At 48.7% G+C, this 25,131-nt stretch overlaps 1 protein-coding gene and 1 pseudogene across 1 annotated transcript in view; both read left to right on the top strand.

Moving 5' to 3' along the window:
• Positions 1-24,359, top strand: part of lama5 (laminin, alpha 5) — a 377,969-nt gene extending 353,610 nt beyond the window's left edge. The window contains exons 76-80 of the mRNA XM_072515083.1: positions 8,141-8,300; positions 9,898-10,028; positions 19,711-19,804; positions 20,308-20,427; positions 23,915-24,359. Coding sequence (XP_072371184.1) covers positions 8,141-8,300; positions 9,898-10,028; positions 19,711-19,804; positions 20,308-20,427; positions 23,915-24,063 — 654 coding nt within the window. The 3' untranslated portion in view covers positions 24,064-24,359. The remainder of the gene's footprint in view (positions 1-8,140; positions 8,301-9,897; positions 10,029-19,710; positions 19,805-20,307; positions 20,428-23,914) is intronic.
• Positions 21,866-22,071, top strand: LOC140428965 (U2 spliceosomal RNA; annotated as a pseudogene).
• Positions 24,360-25,131: the final 772 nt, after the last annotated feature.

Raw genomic sequence — 25,131 nt, forward strand, 5'->3', positions numbered from 1 at the left:
CTGTGAGGTTCTTGTGCAGTTAACATAGGGAGTTAGGAGGTATTGGATTTTGGCAGGCTTAAAAGTGGACAAACCTCCAGGTCCAGATGAGTTGTATCCCAGGCTGCTGAGGGAGGCAAGAGAAGAAATTGCAGAGGCTCTGACTCAAATTTTCAATTCCTCCCTGGTCACAGGGGAGGTGCCAGAGGACTGGAGGATCGCGAATGTGGTTCCACTTTTCGAGAAGAAAATTCTGAAGGACAGAATCTATGTCCACTTGGAGAGGCAAGGTTTCATCAAGGACAGCCAGCATGACTTTGTCAGAGGGAGGTCGTGCCTAACAAATTTGATTGGATTTTCTGAGGAGGTGACCAGGTGTGTAGTAGAGGGCAGTGCAGTTGATGCAGTTTATATGGATTTCAGCAGAGCCTTTGACAAGGATCCACATGGTAAAAGGACATGGGATCCAGAGTATTGTGGCACGTTGGATCCAAAATAGGCTTTGTAATCAGAGACAGAGGGTGGTGGTCGAGGGCTGTTTGTGTGACTGGAGGCCGGTGTCCAGTGGCGAAACACAAGGATCAATGACAGGTCCCTTATTAGAACATAGAACATAGAACGATACAGCGCAGTACAGGCCCTTCGGCCCACGATGTTGCACCGAAACAAAAGCCATCTAACCTACACTATGCCATTATCATCCATATGCTTATCCAATAAACTTTTAAATGCCCTCAATGTTGGCGAGTTCACTACTGTTGCAGGTAGGGCATTCCACGGCCTCACCACTCTTTGCGTAAAGAACCTACCTCTGACCTCTGTCCTATATCTATTACCCCTCAGTTTAAAGCTATGTCCCCTCGTGCCAGCCATTTCCATCCCCGGGAGAAGGCTCTCACTGTCCACTCTATCTAACCCCCCGATCATTTTGTATGCCTCTATTACGTCTCCTCTTAACCTTCTTCTCTCCAACCTCAAGTCCATCAGCCTTTCCTCATAAGATTTTCCCTCCATACCAGGCAACATCCTGGTAAATCTCCTCTGCACCCGCTCCAAAGCCTCCACGTCCTTCCTATAATGCCGTGACCAGAACTGTACGCAATACTCCAAATGCGGCCGTACCAGTTTTGTACAGCTGCAACATGACCTCCTGACTCCGGAACTCAATCCCTCTACCAATAAAGGCCAACACTCCATAGGCCTTCTTCACAACCCTATCAACCTGGGTGGCAACTTTCAGGGATCTATGTACATGGACGCCTAGATCCCTCTGCTCATCCACACTTCCAAGAACTTTACCATTAGCCAAATATTCCGCATTCCTGTTATTCCTTCCAAAGTGAATCACCTCACACTTCTCTACATTAAACTCCATTTGGAGGACTTCCGGGTGCGGCTATGCAGAGCTAGGTCGCATATTCGGTAGCTCCTGCTTGGAACGGACTTTTGGGCTCGTTACAAGGCCCCCACGGCATTTGTTTGCCATTTCCCGGTGTGGGAAGAAGGCTGCAGCATTCCCCCGACAGTGTCCCCCAGGAAGGGTATGTCTCTTGGTTCCCAGACACGGCAGAAACAGTAAAAGATTTGGCTGCAACTGCAGGATAAACAGGGCCTCTTCCAGCATGCAGGCGGGGGAAGGGCAAGCTTAAAGCTGCAAGCTGACCTGAGGGCCTGTATCAAAGGTGAATTCTAGCAGCAGAGGGAACAACTGTGAAAAGACCTCATCAAGGCCACTGAAGGGACTTCCGGTTGCGGTGATGCCTTGCTAGCCGCACGCTTCGGCGGCTCCAGCTCCGACGGACCTTCGGGCTCTTTTAAGAGCCCCAACGGGGAATTTTTCGACGACGCAACCCGGTGTGGGGTATGTGAGAAGGGAGTCCCCCCCAAACGAAGGAGGAAAAAACCGGCGGCGGCGGCTGCAGCGCGAGGAATCGTCGACCAAAGGGTCAGAAAGAGAGAAGTACAAGATGGCGGCGGAGAAAGTGCAGGCGACATGGGGGCCTGAGCAGGATGAAATCGTGAGACGGTGCGTGGAGCTGCTGAAGAGGGAGGTGCTGACCCCGATGCTACAGGCAATTGAGGGGCTCAAGGAGACATTAAAGACCCAGGAGACTGAGCTCCGCGTGGTGGAGCAGAAGGTGACAGATATTGAGGACGAGATCCTGGGCCTGGCGGTTAAGACTCAGACGCACGAGGCACTTCATAAAAAGTGTACTGAAAGGATCGAGGCCCTAGAAAACGGAGCGCGAAGGAAGAACCTTCGGATACTAGGTCTCCCTGAGGGTGTAGAAGGAGTGGACTGTGGAGAGTATGCAAGTAAGATGCTGAGCTCACTGATGGGTGCTGAGGCCCCTGCGGGCCCCATGGAGGTGGAGTGGGCAAATCGGATTCCGGCGAGAAGACCAAAAGCGGGAGAACCACCGAGGGCGATAATCGTGCGATTTTACCGCCTTAAGGTCAGAGAAGAGGTCCTGAGATGGGCTAAAAAGGTGCGGAGTAGCAGATGGGAGAATGCTATGGTACGGATATACCAGGATTGGAGTGCGGAGCTGGCGAGAAGGAGGGCGAGCTTCAACCGAGCCAAAGAGGTGTTGCATAAAAGGAAGGTGAAGTTTGGGATGCTGCAGCCGGCAAGACAATGGGTCACGTATCAGGAGAGACACTATTATTTCGAGACGGCGGAGGAAGCATGGTCCTTCATCAAAGAAGAGAAATTGGACCGGAACTGAGGGACTGATGCTGCAGGAAATGTTATTGTTATTGTTTTTGTTAATGTTAAGGTGGAAGTTAATTGAGAAGTAAACAGGGAAGGGGGGAGACATTGGGGAAATGTGGGCGCCGGTGAGGGGGGAAAGACGGGACATAGTCGGAGAATGGGGAAGGAGAGGGGGAGGGGAAAGGGAGCTGCGCCATAAGAGGCGGGTCAGGTAAAGAGATGTTCCCGCGCCAGAAAGAATAAGGCGGGAAGACAGGCGCAAGGCGGATGGGAGTTCCCCCACACGGGGGGGGGTCGAGGAGTGAGCAGGAGTAGCCGGGGTCAGTTGAAGTCAGCTGACTTACGGAAGTGATATGGGGGGAGCAATCATGCTAGATAGGGATCTAGCGGGGGGGGGGGGGGGGGAGGGGGGGAGGGGGGGGGGACAACTGGGTTGCTGCTGCGGAAATCCAAAAGGAAATGGCGAAAGAGTGGGTGGGCGGAGATGGTGTGCGACGCTGGGGGAGCGAGCGGGAGCGCGGAGGCGGGATATGGGACTGGCCTAGAGAAGGTAATGGCTAGTCGACACAGGAGGGGGGCACGTATCCCCCTAGTGAGGCTGATCACGTAGAACGTGAGAGGCCTGAACGGACCGATAAAAAGTGCCCGACTGCTCGCGCATTTGAAAGGACTAAGGGCAGACGTGGTTATGCTCCAAGAGACGCACCTAAAGGTGGCGGACCAAGTTAGGCTAAGGAAAGGATGGGTGGGACAGGTGTTCCACTCAGGACTGGACGCAAAGAACAGAGGGGTGGCCATTTTGGTGGGGAAACGGATAGCATTTGAAGTAAAGAACATCGTAGCAGATAGTGGAGGTAGATATGTAATGGTGAGTGGTAGGCTGGAGGGAATGGAGGTCGTGTTGGTTAATGTGTATGCCCCAAACTGGGACGATGCGGGATTTATGAGGCGGATGCTGGGGCGTATACCGGACCTGGAGGCAGGAAACTTGATTTTAGGAGGAGACTTTAATACGGTGCTGGACCCGGGGCTAGATAGATCCAGCTCAAGGACCGGAAGAAGGCCGGCAGCGGCCAAGGTACTTAAGGGGTTTATGGACCAAATGGGGGAATGGATCCATGGCGATTTCTTAGACCTAGGGCTAGGGAGTTTTCCTTCTTCTCCCATGTCCATAAAGTGTACTCCCGGATAGATTTTTATGTGTTGGGAAGGTCGTTGATCTCTAGGGTGGAAGAAGCTGAGTATTCAGCCATAGCGGTTTCGGACCATGCTCCACATTGGGTGGACCTGGAAGTAGGAGAGGACAGGGAGCAGAGAACACTCTGGCGATTAGATGTGGGACTGATGGCGGATGAGGGAGTGTGTGCAAGAGTGCGGGGGTGTATTGAGAGATACCTGGAGGTCAATGACGACGGCGAGGTCCCTGTAGGAGTGGTCTGGGAAGCATTAAAAGTGGTGGTCAGAGGAGAGCTGATCTCTATTGGGGCCCACAAAAGGAAAACAGAGGCCAAGGAAAGGGAAAGATTACTGGGGGAGATTTTAAGGGTGGACAGGGAATTTGCAGAGATCCCGGAGGAGGAATTGTACAGGGAGAGGAGACGACTGCAGACGGAGTTTGACCTTCTGACCACCAGAAAGGCGGAGGTACTGTGGAGGAAGGCACAGGGGAGGAGATATGAATATGGGGAAAAGGCTAGTCGCCTGTTGGCGCATCAATTGCGAAAGAGGGCAGCAGCGAGGGAGATAGGAGGAATTAGAGACGAAAGGGCAGACACGGTGCGAAGGGCAGGAAAGATAAATGAGGTGTTCAAAACCTTCTATGAGGAACTGTATAGGTCTCAACCCCCAGAGGGAGAGGAGGGGATGCGGCAGTTCCTGGACCAATTGAGGTTCCCGAAAGTGGAGGAGCAGGAGGTGACAGGCCTGGAGGCGCCGATTGAGGTGGACGAGGTTATTAAGGGACTGGGAAGCATGCAAGCAGGGAAGGCCCCGGGGCCAGACGGGTTCCCGGTGGAATATTACAGAAAATATGTGGACTTGTTGGCCCCGTTGATGGCGTGGACGTTCAACGAGGCCAGGGAAGGGGGGACTCTACCCCCAACGATGTCGCAGGCGACGATATCGCTAATTTTGAAGAGGGACAAAGATCCGTTGCAGTGCGGGTCCTATAGACCTATTTCACTATTGACCGTGGACGTCAAATTGCTGGCATCGAGGATAGAGGACTGTGTCCCGGGGGTGGTGCACGAAGACCAGACAGGGTTCGTAAAGGGAGACAACTGAATGTTAACGTGCGACGACTATTAGGGGTGATAATGATGCCCCCAGTGGAGGGGGAGGCAGAGATAGTGGCGGCAATGGACGCAGAGAAGGCATTTGATAGGGTGGAGTGGGAGTATTTATGGGAAGTGTTAAGGAGGTTTGGGTTTGGGAACGGGTTTATTAGCTGGGTTAGACTTCTTTATGGGGCTCCAACGGCAAGCGTAGTTACAGGTCGACATAGATCGGAGTATTTCCGATTATATAGGGGAACAAGACAGGGATGCCCGCTGTCTCCATTGTTGTTCGCGTTGGCAATTGAACCTCTGGCCATGGCGTTGAGAGACTCCAGGAAATGGAGAGGGGTGATTAGAGGGGGAGAAGAACACCGAGTCTCGTTATACGCAGATGACCTATTGTTATACGTGTCGGACCCAGCGGGGGGGATGATAGAGGTTATGCGAATTTTGAGGGGGTTCGGGGAATTCTCGGGGTATAGGCTAAACATGGGGAAGAGTGAATTATTTGTGATACATCCAGGGGACCAGAGTAGAGAGATAGAAGGCTTACCGCTAAGGAAAGTGGAAAGAAACTTCCGATACCTGGGGATTCAGATCGCTAGGAGCTGGGGAACCTTGCACAGACTTAATCTGACACGGCTGGTAGAACAAATGGAGGACTTCAAGAGGTGGGACATGCAGCCTCTATCGCTGGCGGGCAGGGTGCAAGCAATTAAGATGATGGTCCTCCCGAGGTTCTTATTTGTATTTCAATGTCTCCCTATACTAATCACCAAGACCTTTTTTAATAAAATAGATAGGAGCATCACGAGCTTCGTGTGGGCAGGGAAAGTTCCGAGAGTAAGGAGGGGGTTCCTTCAGCGTAGTAGGGACAGAGGAGGACTGGCACTACCGAACTTGGGCGATTACTATTGGGCCGCCAATGTGGCAATGATACGTAGATGGATGATGGAGGGTGAGGGAGCAGCGTGGAAAAGACTGGAGAGAAAGTCCTGTAAAGGGACGAGTTTAGAGGCGCTGGTGACGGCGCCGCTACCGTTCTCACCTAAAAAGTTTACCACGAACCCGGTGGTGGCGGCAACACTGAATATCTGGGGACAGTGGAGGCGACAGAGAGGGGTGCGGGGAGTCCTGGTGGGGTCCCCTATCAGGAACAACCATAGGTTCGCCCCAGGAAGAATGGATGGAGGATTTCAGAGCTGGTACCAGTTGGGAATTAGGAAGGTGGGAGATTTATTTATAGATGGGACTTTTGCGAGCTTGGGAGCATTGGAGGAAAAGTATAAGTTGCCCCGGGGAAATTTCTTGCGATATATGCAGTTGAGGGCGTTTACTAGACAACAGGTGAGGGAATTTCCGTTGCTCCCGACACAGGGGATACAGGACAGGGTGCTTTCAGGGGTGTGGGTCGGAGAGGGCAAGGTGTGAGAGATTTATAGAGAGATGAGGGAAGAGGGGGAGGAGTCGGTGGGCGAACTAAAAGGAAAGTGGGAAGAAGAATTAGGGGAGGAGATAGAGGAGGGTATGTGGGCTGATGCCCTAAGCAGGGTAAATTCCTCTTCCTCATGCGCCAGGCTTAGCCTGATTCAATTTAATATTTAAAATAAGTTTAGTTTAGTTTAGGTCAATAGACAATGGGGTTTTGTTACCTGTGTATTGTTAAAAATTTCTGTTTTGTTTGCTTTGTAAGAGGGAAAAATTGTTGTTTGGAAAAAATGTTCAATAAAATATATTTTTAAAAAAAAATTAAACTCCATTTGCCACCTCTCAGCCCAGCCCTGCAGCTCATCTATGTCCCTCTGTAACCTGCAACATCCTTCCACACTGTTGACAACAAATTACTGTTTGTAATATATATAAACGATATAGAAGAAAATGTGGGGGGAATGTCCCGAACATTGGGTCAGGTGGTTGACAGTGAAGAGGAAGGTCTTGGGTCACAGGACATGTAGACGGGTTGGTCAGATGGGCAGATCTGTGGCAGATGGAATTTAACCCAGAAAAGTGTGAGGTGATGCACTTGGGAAGGAATAACATGACAAGGGAATACTCAATGAATGGCAGAACACTAGGAAGCTCAGAGGAATCTTGTCAAAGATCCCTGAAGGTGGCAGGACTGGTTAATAGGGTAGTTAAGGCAAATGGGACACGTGCCTTTATCAGTCGTGGCATAGATTATAAGAGCAGGGAGGTTACGTTGGAGCTGTACAGGACTTTGGTTAGGCCACAGCTGGAGTACTGTGTTCAGTTCTAGTCACCGTACTATAGGGAGGATAAGATTGCACTAGAGAGGGTGCAGAGGAGATTCACCAGGATGTTTCCTGGGATGGAGTATTTTAACTGTGAAGAGAGGCTGACTAAGCTCAGGTTGTTTTCTTTGGAGCAGAGTAGGCTGATTGAGGTGTATAAGACTATGAAGAGCATGGACATGGTGGATAGAAAGCAGCTGTTCCTCTTTGTGGAAGGGTCATTAACAAGGGCTCTAAATTTAAGGTGAAAGAGGTTTAGATGGGATTGAGGATTGAGAGGGTGGTGGGAATCTGGAATGCACTGCCTTGGAGGGTAGTTGAGGTAGGAAACCTCACAAGCTTTAAAAACTACTTGGACAAGCACTTGAAATGTCATAACATTCAAGGCCATGGGCCAAGTCTGGGAAGTGGGATTAGTGTAGTCGGTGCAGGCTTGATGAAGGGCCTCTTCTGTACTGTATGATTCCAGAGTGCTGATCCAACCATTTCCACCCAATTCTGATTTAAATTTAAATGTCTGAATCATACATCTGCTAAACAGTAACACTTGAAGGACAATCCTGGCATTATAGAACAGCAATGTTATTCAGTTGTCTACTGGAGCCATGAAATGAAAGTCCAAACCATTCTTCGATGAATTTAGACAGTGATTGTTGGCAGATTTTGCAACATCCAGCCAAGCCCAAGGATCGGTCTTCAGCAGCCCAACCAGCAGGGGTCACTGAATAGCAACCATCTTCCTAACCCAAGGGCCAGCTGTCGTGCTCCGGGCCTTGAATCAGCCAACTGCTCAACATCAACCTGGGGTCGACTGGAAGCTCCTCACTTGTCGAGATTGTGTTCATTGTTTTCAATGTGGATGCGATTAGTAATTTTACATTTTGATAATTGATTGTGTTAATAATTGATTTCTACAGGGTGCTGCTGCTGCCAGGTTTGTTGGTTGTATCCGAAACTTCCAACTCGATGGAAAGGCAATGGAACCTCCATCACGTACTTACGATGTCACGCCATGTTTTGAGGGGAGTCTTGAAACAGGAACCTTTTTTTCTGCTGCGGGAGGCTATTTAATTATAGGTATTAAAATCTTAACTATTTCCATCTCATTGATTGATATTAGCCAACCACTATTTATGAATTTACTTCAGGAAAAATTGTTCCAATATTATATCAGAATTACAGGTTCCTTTTTTATATTTCTACGTTCTCCTGATCAACCGAAACGTCATGCTCTCATTATGCACTTGTATTCCCATTCTCGTCCTTTGCTTTCTGCTGCCTGTGGTTTTAAGGCTTTTGATATTGTGCCCAGTCACCATTATTCACACTCTCGTCTTCCCTCAGATATCAATTGGAGGACCCACAATGTGTCAACCCACATTCTGCTTTCACCCATAAGATGTAGGAACAGAAGTAGGCCATTCGTCCCATTGGGTCTGCTCCACCATTCAATGAGATGATGACTGATTTGATATGGTATTTCTCAGCTCCACTTTCCTGCTTTATCCCCATAGATACATAGACGATAGGAGCAGGAGGAGGCCTTTTGGCCCTTCGAGCCTGCTCCGCCATTTATCACGATCATGGATGATCATCCAACTCAATAGCCTAATCCTGCTTTCTCCCCATAACCTTTGATCCCATTCACCCCAAGTGATTTATCTAGCTGCCTCTTGAATATATTCAAAGTTTTAGAGTCAACTACTTCCTGTGGTAATGAATTCCACAGGCTCACCACTCTTTGGGTGAACCCTTGATTCCCTTACTGATTAAAAATCTGTCTATCTGAGTCTTGAACATAATGACCCAGCCTCTGCAGTCCTCTGTGGTAAAGAATTCCACAAATTCCCTACCCTCTGAGAGAGGAAATTCCTCCTCACCTCTGCCTTAAATGGGCGACCCCTTATTCTGAGATTATGTCTTCTGGCCCTAGACTGTCCCACAAGGGGAAACAACCTCTTAGCATCTACAATCCCAAGGCACCTGAGAATCCCATTGTGTCAATCAGATCGCTTCTCATTCTTCTAAACTCCAGTAAGTACAGGCTCAACCGACTCAACCTCTCCTCACAAGAAAATGCCTCCATACCCGGGATCAACTGAGTGAACCTTGGCTGGACTGCCTCCATTTTTACACTCCATTCCCTTTGAAATAAAAGCCAACATTCCATTTGCCTTCCCAATTACCTGCTGAACTACTAGCTTTTTGTGATTTATGTACAAGGACCCCAATTCCCTGTGTGCTGCAGCTTTCTGCAGTCTTTCACCATTTAAATAATATTCAGCTCCTTCATTCTTTCTACTTGCATAACGTCACATTTTCCTACATTATATTCCATCTGCCAATTTTTTTCCTCACTCACCTCACCTATCTATAACCCTTTGTAGACTATTTGTCCACCCATTTTTGGGTCATCCGCAAACCTGACAGTAGTCCATTCATTTCCCTTGTCCAAGTCACTAATATACATTGTTGATTACACATTATTTCCTTCAAAGAGCTCTCAGAGCTATGATGAGTTGAATGGTCATCTTCTGATTATAGAACTTAATGGCACATTCAGCAAGATTCACTAGAAAGTGACCAGGAGTGGGATCCATTGGTGATTCATTTCCTATATGCGCTGCCACTTTCAATTCTAATAGTCTCCTGAAATATTTTTGTTTCTTTTTAGAAGAGTCTTTTGTCCTTGGCAACGATTATGAGCTAATGCTTGAAGTGCGGCCCAGAGGTCTGTCAGGTGTACTTTTTCATGTCGGAAGGAGACAAAGCCATTACCTCAGTCTGTATGTAGAGAATGGAAAGGTGAGCGACCGGTATTTGCTTCCTTTTATTATCATTATTTTCAAAACCAAAAGTTCACTGTGCAGAAAATCCTGAGCACGACGTCAAAATTTAAAGCACCAGTCCAGATAGAACGATGCCATGGATTTTACAAGTCTGAATGATCTCTAGCTGTATTCTGTAACAAACATCAAAAATAATATACATCAAAGTTCACCACAGGTCCACATACACACATTTTTATAGCATTTTGTGAAGTTTCATGTTTTCTTTGCAACCCCCCCCCCCGCAAGCAGCATGTTTTCCAGCGGCAATGGCAGCTTGCTATTGGATGCCGGCAGGATCTTCCAGTCCTGCCGATGTCTACGGCGCTTTGCCTGGCATGCCTGCCTCGCTGCCCGGGAAATCACCGCAGGGGGTCGCTTATGGTGGGACAGTAAGACCTCACTGCCGGAATGGGCTGGAAAATCCCACCCATATTCTGACCGAGTTCAACATAGTTTGCATAATTCACAGGTGATTTGATCCTATTATATATGAAAACAATATAAATGGTTACATCACAGGAGGTGGCCATTAGGCACGCCATGGTTGTGTGCCCCAGCTCTCTGCAAGAGCAACTCAGTTAATCCCATTCCCCCGGCCTGTCCCACAGCCCTATGATTGTTTTCTTTTCAGATAGTAATCAGTTTAGAACATAGAACATTACAGCGGAGTACAGGCCCTTCAGCGCTCGATGTTGCGCCGATCTGTGAAACCACTCTAAAGCCCATCTACACTATTCCCTTATCGTCCATCTGTCTATCCAATGACCATTTGAATGCCCTTAGTGTTGGCGAGTCCACTACTGTTGCAGGCAGGGCATTCCACGCCCGTACTACTCTCTGAGTAAAGAACCTACCTCTGACATCTGTCTTATATCTATCTCCCCTCAATTTAAAGCTATGTCCCCTCGTGCTAGACATCACCATCAGAGGAAAAAGGCTCTCACTGTCCACCCTATCCAATCCTCTGATCATCTTGTATGCCTCAATTAAGTCACCTCTTAACATTCTTCTCTCTAACGAAAACAGCCTCAAGTCCCTCAGCCTTTCCTCATAAGCTCTATCCTCCATACCAGGCAACATTCTGGTAAATCTCTGCACTCTTTCCAATGCTTCCACATCCTTCCTATAATGCGGCGACCAGAATTGCACGCAATACTCCAAATGCGGCCGCACCAGAGTTTTGTACAGCTGCAAAATGACCTCATGGCTCCGAAACTCAATCCCTCTACCAATAAAAGCTAACACACCGTACGCCTTCTTAACAACCCTCTCAACCTGGGTGGCAACTTTCAGGGATCTATGTACATGGACACCGAGATCTCTCTGCTCATCCACACTGCCAAGAATCTTACCATTAGCCCAGTACTCCGTCTTCCTGTTATTCCTTCCAAAATGAACCACCTCACACTTTACATTATTAAAATATGTTTTTATTAAGAATTTTTCAACAATATTTCCCCCCCCCCCCCCCCCCCCCGTAACAAAGAAAAGAAAGAGAACTTGCGTGGCAAGACTTGAACATGGCAAGTCAATAAGATACAGAACTTTGTACATTGGATTCTTCCCGTACATGTCAGTTTCCGGATCATTCATGTGATTTCTTGCTCAAATGCCCCCCAGAGAAACCCCCCCCCCCCCTCCCCTCCCCTGACCCCCAACCCCCCCCCCCCCAAACGATATCCCCCCACCCCTCCCCCCCTGGGTTGCTGTTGCTGCTGTCCGACCTTCATCTAACGCTCCGCGAGATGGTCTAGGAACGGTTGCCACCGCCTGTAGAATCACTGCGCAGACCCTCTCAAGGCGAACTTTATCCTTTCCAACTTGATAAACCCAGCCATGTCATTTATCCAGACCTCCACGCTGGGGGGCTTCGCCTCCTTCCGCATTAGCAAGATCCTTTGCCGGGCTACTAGGGACGCAAAGGCCAGAATGCCGGCCTCTTTCGCCTCCTGCACTCCCAGCTCATCCACTACTCCAAATAGTGCTAGCCCCCAGCTTGGCTTGACCCGGACTTTCACCACCTTCGATATTGTTCCCGCCACTCCCTTCCACAACCCCTCCAGTGCCGGGCATGACCAAAACATATGGACATGGTTCGCCGGACCTCCTGAGCACCTCCCACATCTGTCCTCCACCCCAAAGAACCTACTCAGCCTCGCCCCGTCATATGCGCTCTATGAACCACCTTAAATTGTATCAGGCTAAGCCTGGCACACGAGGAAGAGGAATTAATCCTACTTAGGGCATCAGCCCATAGCCCCTCCTCAATCTCCTCCCCCAACTCCTCCTCCCATTTACCCTTCAGCTCCTCTACCAAAGCCTCCCCCTCTTCTTTCATCTCCTGGTATATTGCCGACACCTTGCCCTCTCCAACCCATACGCCCGAAATCACCCTATCTTGAATCCCCTGTGCCGGGAGTAGCGGAAATTCCCTCACCTGCCGCCTCACAAACGCCCTCACTTGCATGTACCTGAAAGCGTTTCCCGGGGGTAGCCCAAACTTCTCCTCCAGCGCCCCTAAGCTCGCAAATGTCCCGTCAATGAACAGGTCCCCCATTCTTCTAACCCCTGCCCGCTGCCAGCTCAGAAACCCCCCGTCCATCCTTCCTGGGACAAACCGATGGTTGTCTCTGATTGGGGACCATACCGAAGCACCCGTCGCACCCCTGTGCCCTCTCCACTGCCCCCAGATCTTTAGCGTTGCAGCCACCACCGGGCTCGTGGTGTACCTTGTCGGCGAGAGCGGCAGCGGTGCCGTCACCAGCGCCCCCAGGCTCGTTCCCTTGCAGGACGCCATCTCCAACCTCTTCCACGCCGCCCCCTCACCCTCCATCACCCACTTACGGATCATTGCCACGTTGGCTGCCCAATAGTAACAATCAAATTCGGCAACGCCAACCCTCCTCTATCTCTGCTCCGCTCCAGGAACCCCCTCCTTACCCGCGGGGTCTTGCTCGCCCACACAAATCCCATAATGCTCCTGCTTACCCTCTTAAAGAAGGCCTTAGTAATCACCATTGGGAGGCATTGGACTACAAAAAGAAATCTCGGGAGGACCACCATTTTAACCGACTGTACCCTACCCGCCAACGAGAGTGGCAACATGTCCCACCTTTTAAAATCCTCCTCCATCTGTTCCACCAACCGCGTCAAATTAAGTTTGTGCAGTGGCCCCCAGCTCCTAGCTACCTGAATCCCCAAGTATTGAAAGCTCCTTTCCGCCCTCCTCAACGGTAGGTCGTCTATCCCTCTTCCCTGGTCCCCCGGATGGATCACAAAGAGCTCACTCTTTCCCGCATTGAGCTTATAGCCCGAAAAATCTCCAAACTCCCGTAGGATCTGCATTACCTCCACCATCCCCTCCACTGGATCCGTCACATACAGCAACAGGTCGTCTGCGTACAGCGACACTCGATGTTCCTCTCCCCCTCGAACCACCCCCTTCCATTTCCCCGACTCCCTTAACGCCATAGTCAAAGGTTCAATCGCTAATGCAAACAGCAGAGGGGACAGGGGGCACCCCTGCCTCGTCCCTCGATACAGCCGGAAATACTCCGACCTCCGCCGGTTCGTGACCACACTCGCCACCGGGGCTTTATACAGGAGCTTAACCCAACTAATAAACCCTCCCCCGAACCCAAACCTCCTCAACACTTCCCAGATATACTCCCACTCTACTCGATCAAAGGCCTTCTCCGCGTCCATGGCTGTCACTATCTCCGCTTCTCCCTCCACCGATGGCATCATTATCACATTTAGGAGCCTTCGCACATTAGTATTTAACTGCCTACCCTTTACGAATCCCGTCTGGTCCTCGTGAATCACCCCCGAGACACAGTCCTCAATCCTCGTGGCCAACATTTTTGCCAGCAACTTAGCATCTACATTAAGGAGCGAGATCAGTCTATACGACCCACATTGCAGTGGGTCCTTATCCTGCTTCAAGATCAAAGAGATCGTCGCCTCCGACATTGTCGGGGGCAGGGATCCCCCCTCCCTTGCTTCATTGAAGGGAGCTAACAGGTCCACATACTTCCTATAAAACTCCACCGGGAACCCATCCGGCCCTGGGGCCTTCCCTGCCTGCATGCTCCCCAGTCCTTTAACCAGTTCCTCCACCCCAATTGGCGCCCCCAAACCAGCCACCTCCTGCTCCTCCACCCTTGGGAACCTCAATTGGTCCAAGAATCGCCGCATCCCCTCTTTTTCCTCTGGGGGCTGGGACCTATACAGTTCCTCGTAAAAGGCCTTAAAAGCCTCATTCACTTTCCCGTACTCTGCACCGTAGTTCCCCTGCCATCTTTGACTCCGCCTATTTCCCTCGCTGCCATCCTCTTACGGAGCTGATGTGCCAGCATCCGGCTCGCCTTCTCCCCATATTCATATATCGCCCCCTGTGCCTTCCTCCACTGTGCCTCTGCCTTCCCTGTGGTCAACAGGTCGAACTCCGTCTGGAGACTTCGTCTCTCCCTGAGTAGTCCCTCATCAGGAGCCTCTGCATGGTTCCTGTCCACCCTTAAAATCTCCCCCACTAATCTCTCCCTTTCCCTGCCCTCCCTCTTCACCCTATGAGCCCTGATGGAGATTCACTCACCCCTGACCGCCGCCTTCAGCGCCTCCCATACTACTCCCACCTGCACCTCCCCGTTGTCGTTGGCCTCCAGATACCTTTCAATACACCCCCGCACACTTCCTCGTCTGCCAGCAGTCCCACATCCAATCTCCACAACGGGCGTTGGTCCCTCTCCTCCCCCAGCTCTAACTCCACCCAATGCGGGGCATGGTCTGAAATGGCTATGGCTGAGTACTCAGTTCCCTCCACTTTCGGGATCAATGCCCTGCCCAGAACAAAAAAATCTATCCGGGAGTAGACCTTATGTACGTGGGAGAAAAAAGAAAATTCTCTGGACAAAGGCCTGGCAAATCTCCACGGATCTATTCCCCCCATCTGGTCCATAAACCCCCTAAGCACCTTGGCTGCAGCCGGCCTCTCCCCCGTCCTAGATCTGGAGCGATCTAATGCTGGGTCCAGCACCGTGTTAAAATCCCCACCCATTATCAAGCTCCCTACCTCCTGGTCTGGAATACACCCCAACAAAAGGTTGCTTCATAAACTAAAGATGCATGGCATTGAGGGTAAAGCGGTAGCATGGGTAGAGGATTGGTTAACTAACAGAAAGCAGAGAGTGGGGATAAATGGGTGTTTCTCTGGTTGGCAACCTGTAACTAGTGGGGTCCCTCAAGGATCAGTGTTGGGCCCGCAGTGGTTCACAATTTACATAGACGATTTAGAGTTGGGGACCAAGTGCAATGTGTCAAAGTTTGCAGACGACACTAAGATGAGTAGTAAAGCAAAAAGGGCAGAGGATACCGGAAGTTTGCAGAAGGATTTGGATAGGTTAGGTGAATGGGCTAGGGTCTGGCAGATGGAATTCAATGTTGCCAAGTGTGAGGCTATCCATTTTGGGAGGAATAACAGCAGAATGGATTATTATTTAAACGGTAAGATGTTAAAACATGCTGCTGTGCAGAGGGACCTGGGTGTGCTGGTGCACGAGTCGCAAAAAGTTGGTGTGCAGGTGCAACAGGTGATTAAGAAGGCTAATCGAGTTTTGTCTTTCATTGCTAGAGGGATGGAGTTCAAGACTAGTGAGGTTATGCTGCAATTGTATAGGGTGCTGGTGAGGCCGCATCTGGAGTATTGTGTTCAGTTTTGGTCTCCTTACCTGAGAAAGGACATTTGGCCCTGGAGGGAGTGCAGAGGAAATTCACTAGGTTGATCCCAGAGTTGAGGGGATTAGATTATGACGAGAGGTTGAATAGACTGGGACTGTACTCATTGGAGTTTAGAAGGATGCGGGGGGTTCTTATTGAGACATATAAAATTATGAAGGGAATAGATAGGATAGATACGGGCAGGTTGTTTCCACTGGTCGGGGAAAGCAGAATTAGGGGGCATAGCCTCAAAGTAAGGGGAGGTAGATTAAGGACGGAGTGTAGGAGGAACTTCTTCACCCAAAGGGTTGTGAATCTCTGGAATTCCTTGCCCAGTGAAGCAGTTGAGGCTCCTTCTTTAAACGTTTTTAAGAAAAAGATAGATACCTTTCTAAAGAATAAAGGGATTTGGGGATATGGTGTACGGGCCGGAGAGTGGAGCTGAGTCCACAAAGATCAGCCATGATCTCATTAAATGGCGGAGCAGGCTCGAGGGGCCAGATGGCCTACTCCTGTTCCTAGTTCTTATGTTCTTATGTTTCATGAATCCAGCATCGTCCCAGTTCGGGGCATATACATTCACCAATACCACCTCCGTCCCCTGCAACCTACCATTCACCATCACGTATCGGCCTCCCTTATCCGCTACTATGTTCTTGGCCTCAAACGACACCCGCTTTCCCACCAGTATTGCCATCCCTCTATTCTTCGTATCCAGCCCCGAATGGAGCACCTGTCCCACCCATCCCTTCCTTAACCTGACCTGATCTGCCACCTTCAGATGTGTCTCCTGAAGCATGGCCACGTCGGCCTTCAGTCCCTTTCGGTGCGCGAACACTCGGGCCCTCATAACCGGCCCATTTAGGCCTCTCACATTCCACGTGATCAGCCGGATTGGGGGGTTACCCCCTCCCCCGACTAGCCATCTCCTAACTTAGGCCAGTCCTGTGCTCGCGCCTCTCACACCCTCCAGTCCCTCAGGCGGGGAACCCCCGCCCCGACCACCTCTTCCATTTTCAGTTCCCCCTCGGGGAGCAGCAGCAGCAACCCTGAAATCCCCCCCCCCGCTAGATCCTCATCTAGCTCTTTTGCTCCCCCATATTACTTCCGAGAGTCAGCTGACTTCTGCTGACCCCGGCTTCCCCCGCCTTCCCGTTGATCTCCCCCGTGTGGGAGTCTCTCCTCCTCCTTGCCTTCCTCCATTCCCCCACCCACTTTTGGCGCGGGAAAAAGCCCGCCCTTTCCTGAACCAGCCCCGCCCCCTGTGGCGCAGCTCCTGTTGCAGCCATTATCCCAGCTCCCTCATCCCCGAGTCTCACCTCCCTCCAGCACCAACGCCCACATTCCCCATCATCATCATCTCGTCTACAGAAAAGAAAAAAAGGGGGGGGGGAAATTTTAGGAATATGAACCAGAACTCTACCCACATCCCCATCCATCATCCCACCCATGAATTATTCTTTACCCATATTTACAACCCCATATACAACCAACATCTCCCCCCACAACCACATCCCCTCAGTTCGAGTCCAGTTTTTCCGTCTGAATAAAGGTCCAAGCCTCTTCTGGCGTTTCAAAATAATGGTGTCGGTCCTGATAAGTGACCCACAGTCGCGCAGGCTGCAGCATGCCGAACCTGACTTTTTTTGTGCAGCACCGCCTTGGCCCGATTGAAGCCAGCTCTCCTCCTTGCCACCTCCGCGCTCCAATCCTGGTAAACTCGGATCACCGCATTCTCCCATCTACTGCTCCGCACCTTCTTGGCCCATCTCAGCACACTTTCTTTGTCCGCGAAGCGATGGAACCTTGCCACTATCGCCCTTGGCGGCTCATCAGCCTTGGGTCTCCTCGCCAGGACCCGGTGAGGCCCTTCCAGCTCCAGGGGGGTCGGAGAGGCCTCTGCTCCCATCAGCGCATGGAGCATCGCACTCACATGCTCCCCGGCATCAGCTCCCTCCACTCCTTCGGGAAGACCCAGAATCCGGAGGTTCTTCCTCCTCGACCTGTTCTCCAGGACCTCAATTCTCTCGGCCCACCTCCTGTACACCACTTCGTGAGCCTCCATTTTTACCGCCAGGCCCAGGAGCTCGTCCTCGTTGTCATTCATTTTATCTTTCACCTCACGGAGCTCCACCGCCTGGGTCTTCTGGGTCTCCTTCTGCCCCTCGATTGCCAACAGCATTGGCGCCCGCACCTCCTTTTTCAGCTCCTGCACACAGCGCTTAAGGAACTCCTGCTGGTCCGGTCCCCATGCTGCTCGCTCTCCTCCCTCCGCCATCTTGCTCTTTCCCCCTCAATTCTGCCGCTGCTCCAGAGCCTCATTTTTCGCCGCTCCACCGCCGATCTCGGCCATATATCGTAAGGGGGCCCTTACTGCACCTTCCTACACGGGATCAATTCAAAAAAGTTCCGTTGGGGCTCCTCTGGAGAGCCCAAAAGTCCGTTGTCGCGGGAGCTGCCGAAACGTGCGGCTTAGCTCCGCATCTCCGCAACCAGAAATCCACCTCACACTTTTTTGCATTAAACTCCATTTGCCACCTCTCAGCCCAGCGCTGCAGCTTATCTATGTCCCTCTGTAACTTTTAACCCATTGGAAAACGTGATTGAATCTGTCTCCTTCACCTTCCCGGGCGTTGTATTCCGGATCCTAACCACAAGCTGCATGAAAAATGTTTTCTTTGTGTCACCATTGCTTATTTTACCAAACATTAGTCCCCTGGTTCTTGACCTTGCCGTAAATGAGAATGGCTTTTCCCCATCTACTCTGTCTAAACCTCTCAGAAATGTGAACAAATCTCCCATCAACCTTCTCTTCCCAAAGGAGAGCAGCCCTATCTAGCTGCATAATTGAAGTCCCTCGGGGGCGATTCTCCGATATTGAGGCCAAGTGTTCGCGCCGTCGTGAACGCCGTCGCATTTCACGATGGCGCAAACAGGGCCCGGACACGGCCTATTCTGGCCCCCACAGCGCTGGAGCGGTTCACGCTGCTCCAGCATCCTTACGCGGCGCCAAATGGGCCCCGCGCCAACCCACGTATGCGCAGCTGGGGGCAGCCCAGTCCTGCACATGCGCAGTTGGACCATACCATCCTGCACAAGCGCAGGGAACGTCTTACGCACGCCTGCCCCTCACCAACATGGAGCCGGATATTCTGGGGCTGCGCGCGGAAGGAGGTAGGCCTGGGGGGGGGGGGGGGGGGAGAGGCCGGCCCACCGATTGATGGGCCCCGATCGCGAGCCAGACCCCATCGGAGGCCACCCTGTTGAAGGAGCCCCCTTCTCCTCCCCACAGGCCGCCCCCCAGCGTTCCCCAGAGTTCCCGCCGGCAGCGACCAGGGTGGACGGCGCCAGCGGGAACCTGTCGTGTCGTAGCGGCCGCTCGTCCCATCCGGGCAGGGGAATCGCCGCTCGCCAGTTCTCCGAGCGGCCCAGTGCGAATCGCGCGCCGCTGGTTTCAGGGGGGTGGGAGAATCGCGTGCGGGGTCGGGGCGGCGTGGTGCGATTCGCGCGGCGCCGCGGCGATTCTCCCACCCGGCGTGGGGGGGTGGGGGCGAATAGCGCCCCTCGTCTCTGGAACTATTTTCGTAAAAGTCTTCTCTGCACCCTCACGAATGCCTCCATACCCTTCCAAAACTGAACATCTCAAAGTAACTTACCAGTGATGTGGTTTGCATCAAGCACAAAAACTATTAGGGATGGTGACAAAAAAGGGATATATTTTATAGGATATTTTAGAAAGGATGTAAAAAATGTAGCTTTAGCATGATTGGTGCCTCCCTGAACAAAGGACTCACCTTCCATTCATGGTCGTGGTGCACTTAATGCTAACAAAATAAGCCATTTGTAGTTCAGCTTGCTTATGGAGCAGGTTGTGTAGGAAATGTGCTGGATCTCCATCATTACTGCTCACTGACTTTATTGTATTTCCTTTTTATTTTTAGGTTATAGTGCATTTAAATAATGGAGCTGGGGAGTTCTCCACATCAGTCATTCCACAACATTCTCTGTGTGATGGGCAGTGGCATCGCATTGCTGGTGAGAGTGAAGTGTATACATATGAACAGTCTAAATGTCTGCGTAATCAGGTCTAGTGCTGAGACTATTCCATTCTATTTCTTTATGGTGTTTCCATCGGAAGGAGACCCTTTACACTGGGCCAATTACCCAGTTACATTGTTGAGGTTTGCTGGTGGGGAGGTGGAATGGGTTATGCTATTACTCAGTTGAGGCAGAAGGAAAGCAGCCATCCTACCTCAATTAAAGCCTCCAAAATCCAAGTCCATTTGTAGGAATATTGGTAAGAAGCAAGCCATCAAAACATGTGTTCAGCCCCAAGGTCAGAGTCAGGAAAAAGGCAACATTGGAGCAGGAAGCCTTCTGGCAGCTATTTATGGGTTGGTGTCAAACTTGGAACGTGGAGGTGCAATAACGGTTTGCTAACCCAGTGTGTGATCTGATCCCCATGTCGCGGATATATTTTAATGCATCCAGAGGTACAATTGTAACAACCTAATTTATTTGTTTCCCTTTGTTAATAGTTATCAAAAGGAATAATGTGATACAACTTGACGTGGACACTGAGAGTAACTATGCAGTAGGGCCATTACACACTCCTCGAACCAATTCCAAAGAGATACTTTATCTGGGAGGTATACCAGGTGAGTTATATTAGGTGCATCACAAGTGGAACAAATAAATAAATAAGATTTTATTTACAGTTGCATCTCTTAATAACCTTCCTAATTTGTTCTATGTACTGGAGTCAGTGTACTACCTTATTTTCTGGTAATTGAATCTACTTCCTTTTACTTTGTGTCTCTGTCTCTGCCTGGTATCTGTTTGAAGACCTCTGCTGAGAGGTACTTATTGTAATCCAGGTGAACACCAGATCTAGCTCAATTGTGGTGCACATCATAGTTAAATAGCCCCAACACTTGCTATCTAGGTTCCCACATGAAGACAGTTTGCATTGTAAGGTATGTAAAGCTGATTAATACTCATGAGTACATCAGGTTCCTTCAAGAGGAGGAGGAAAGAATTAGTGGGTGGTGAAAATAAAAGCGAGTATTTGAACAATTTGTGATAATGAATCAAATGGAGGGCAAGACTAAATACCCATGGTTGTCCTGTAGGCAATGGTGGCCACCCCATTCCTTGTTGCCCCAGAAAAGCAGTGGTGGGTTGCCTTCTGGCAGTTATTATTGTTCTTCAGATGACATTAACAGTAAATTCCGTGGTGTAGGACTGAAGCCACATGGGGCCCAAGAAGGTCAAGATGGCAAGTTCTTGTCCGCCAAAAACCTGAATGAATTAGACTTGTTCATATTCAAACAGCCTCTGTGATCACTTTTGCCACATGTACCAGCTTTGTTAAATTTGACGTCACAACTTGCCATGGGGTATTTGAACACTTTGGTCACTGGTTCAAATGCGTAGGTGCTGCATCATCATGCCAGTGAGTACTTGTTGCTTCATGATCCATTGTTAATGGTCATGACAATTAATTTAGTCCACAGCAAACCCAGACATGAGGTGACAAAACCCAGCGGGGAAAGTTTTAGAAATCATAGGTCCCAAGTTCAAGGTTCAGTTACCTCGCATCATGCCTCAATTATTATAGTCCAAAAAAGTTCTAATACCAAGCTAGGCAATATAGAGCTAAATCGAGCTCGCTGAGCACTCCACTGCATTTTGTTAGGGGGAAGTCTTCAATTATGTGAATCACTGATTGGGGTGTACCACAGCTGCAGTCCAGGTTCCCTGCAAGGCCCCACATGTGCCAATTTGCTGCACAAAAGCCTCAGCCGGTCCAGATATGAGCCCAGTGTTGGCGTGGCAGGTTGAACCCGGGTGGACGGGCTGGGGTATCAACACCTTCCATTTCTATACGATCAGTAACATTTTGTTTAAAGTAGGCAATGTTTGACATCTCAGTTACCCACTAAGGAAAAATACAAGATTCCACAGTTTTAAACAAACAAAAATAAAACTTTATTATAGAAAGCCACGATATCTATCTTATACTCCTCACATTCAGAATTAATATTAGGCAAATATGAATTAATAGATAAACTGTGGTTGAATATATCACACGGCATCGCTTCTCGGCCTTTTGGCTAAGATCAAGTGTAGTATCTGCTCTGCCTTTTGGCTCAGATCTGGTATGTCGCTCTTGTGGGGACCATGAATTGGATTCAATTTGAATTTGAATTGGTTTTTGGAGCAGGCAAGGAGCTAGATTAGGGGTTCGCCCCTGTCCACACTCTGAGCCCTGGCTTTGTAACTCTGAAAAAGTAATTTTTTAAAAAATGAATATACCACACGGCACATTAAACGGCAGATGCGACCAAGACAGATCCCATGGATATCTCAGCAATCTATCCAGACAACAGTGACCACTGCGAGTCTTACAATCTCAACTCCACACTTTCAAAGATTTAGCGTCAAAAGATGCTCCGACCAGGACTGCCTCAACGACTGCTTATCTCCCGTTGGTTCAGTCTTTTCTGAGACTGTATTCCACAGAATTCACAAAGTGCCACTTATGCCTCTAGTTACCAGCACAATTCCAAACTATTTTGCAGACCACTAGCTTCACTAAGCTGGCACTGCCACTAGATGTCTCCAAACTCCAGGTTCCTGGTTGCATCAAGCTATAAATTGCTCACAGGCCACTTCTGAGCCCTAACTCCCTCCAGCACAGAACCACAATCTTCTGCCACCTTCCCAACTCCCAGGACTTGATGGAGCCTTAACTGCACGGAATGGCTCCCGGGGCTTCTCTAAGCCCCAACTGCCTGGAGCCAGTTATAAGCAGCACTCGTTCCATAGCCAGCCTCTTCCCTGTTGGAGCTGACTCACTCTCCCAGCAAACATGTAGATAAATTGAAACCAGAGAATCTTATTGAGCTCCACCCATCTCCATGATGGTTAACTGACCTCCGAGCCAAATATCGTTCATTTACAATTTCTCCAGCTAAGTAAGCGCACCTGCTGTTTTATGGCTCCTAACTTTCTGGAAGTTAACCTGCTAAGATGTTGGTGCCAGGTTGACTTAAATATAATAAACCAGCTTGAAGTCTGAGTTGCATTTATCCCATTTTCTATAGCTAAACCTTAAATCTTGCCAGAACTAATCACCGCCTCTAAAATATTAACATGAGCATGAACTTAGACATTCATCAGATTTAATATAGAAACAACATTTATTTTGAGATAATCTGAATATCTCACGATAATCTGAGCTAGTGTTTCATATAAAGGGAGAGTTTTCATTAGCATGTTGGCTGAACAACTCAAAGCTGGATCTTTGATTTAATTTGGCCACAAAGGTTTTGTTTTGTTTTATTAAACAGATGAGAATCTTTGGTAATTAAAAATGCACAGGACTGTCACATTATACTCCCCGTGTGTGCGTGGGTTTCCTCCGGGTGCTCCGGTTTCCTCCCACAGTCCAAAGATGTGCAGGTTAGGTGGATTGGCCATGATAAATTGCCCTTAGTGTCCAAAATTGCCCTTAGTGTTGGGTGGGGTTATTGGGTTATGGGGATAGGGTGGCGGTGTTGACCTTGGGTAGGGTGCTCTTTCCAAGAGCCGGTGCAGACTCGATGGGCCGAATGGCCTCCTTCTGCACTGTAAATTCTATGATAACCTATGATACTCGATCACTAATGCATTTATAGAACAGAGGATTGTGCCTTCAATAGATCCAGAGTCAATTAATTACATTTTGTATGCAAAAAGCTTCACTATTTGCTCACAGATGATTGCTTTACAAATAATTGGATAAAATCTAGGTCAGTAGAACAAACTAGGGTGGCACAGTGGTTAGCACTGCTGCCTACGGCACTGAGGACCCGGGTTTGATCCTGGCCCCGGGTCACTGTCTGTGTGGAATTTGCATATTCTCCCTTTTTCTAAGTGGGTTTCACCCCCACAACCCAAAGATGTGCAGTTTAGATGAATTGGACACGCTAAATTGCCCCTTAATTGGAAAAAAATAATTGGGTACTCTAAATTTATAATAAATAAATAAAACAAACTATTGCAAAGCAACTGATTTAAGAAATCCCTTTTGTATATTTGTAGTTCTGATCTTCCTCTTTTTGTATAAATTACTTAATGCTTCCTTCTCTTGTGTTTCAGACACTGTACAAATTCCAATGTTGTCTTCTATACGTTCCTCATTTGTCGGCTGTGTAAAGAATTTCCTAATTAATCAAAAGGCTGTACAGTTGAATCGACCAGGATCTATACATGGTGATATCAGCACCAGTGGTTGCCCACTGTTGTAAATAGAATGTAAAGAATAAAAGAAAATCAAGAACACTACCAAGACTGTTGATTTCCAATCCACTTATGCACTTAAATATTTGTACTGTATTTCAGAATCTTGCTGTGGATTTTTATAAATTTAAGCTATTTTAATGGACTTTTTTTGGTATTTTGGGAGGAAAATATTAAAATGGGTAAAATTTATCCTGTGACACTGGCTTTACATTATCTTGTTTTAAGATCCCTATCATTTGTAGCACTGACTGTGCAGAACACTGGTACAAATTTGAGTCAAAATAAAACTTATCTATATTGATTCCTATAATGTATGTTTTTTTCCCCCCCATTCTGAATTATCAGTCCCACATATTCATACTATGACTTGAGAAATTTAAAGTTTGATCAAGGCATCAAGCCTTGTTGACATGTCACTTATCCCAAAAAGTTAGATATGAGTTGTGCACTTGTAAAGTTACACTTTCTTGCTACTTGTTCTTTATTAGATCAGTAACAAAAACAGAAAATAGTGGGTAAATATTAGATCAGTGGTATCAATACTTGTTTAAATGATTGTGTACATATTTGTGTTTTCCATGTTATTTTGTTATTTGTTGACTGTGACCAGGATGTTGAAACATAAACCTCAGCATTCCTCTCCTCCCATCAATGCTCATTGATTCCATAGAAGCAATACTCATGATACATCAGGATCCATGTACTGCTATGAATTTGGTTATGTTCCATATGAACAGAGATGCAGGTAGAAAACTTGTGCTGCTCAAATTTCCATAGGCATCATCCATGATTACCCCCAAAAAATGTAATTGAGTAATTTTCCAAAAATGCTTTCAACGATCAGACTCAATGCCTAGATTAAGTTGAAGTTTCAATGCTTTAGCATGAATATTTTTAACACATTGCACCATGCACCACTACAACATACATTTTGCTCTGGGGAATTTTCACAGTAACCTAATTGCAGTGTTTATTAATTAATTAATTATTATTAACTTGCAAAGCTGACTTTTTCTGCAAGTGTTTTTTATCCCATTAATTGTGACCTGTTGTCAGGATGCAAAATCAAGTTG

This window comes from Scyliorhinus torazame, chromosome 8 (assembly GCF_047496885.1).
Source record: "Scyliorhinus torazame isolate Kashiwa2021f chromosome 8, sScyTor2.1, whole genome shotgun sequence".
NCBI classification, from domain to species: Eukaryota; Metazoa; Chordata; class Chondrichthyes; order Carcharhiniformes; family Scyliorhinidae; genus Scyliorhinus; species Scyliorhinus torazame.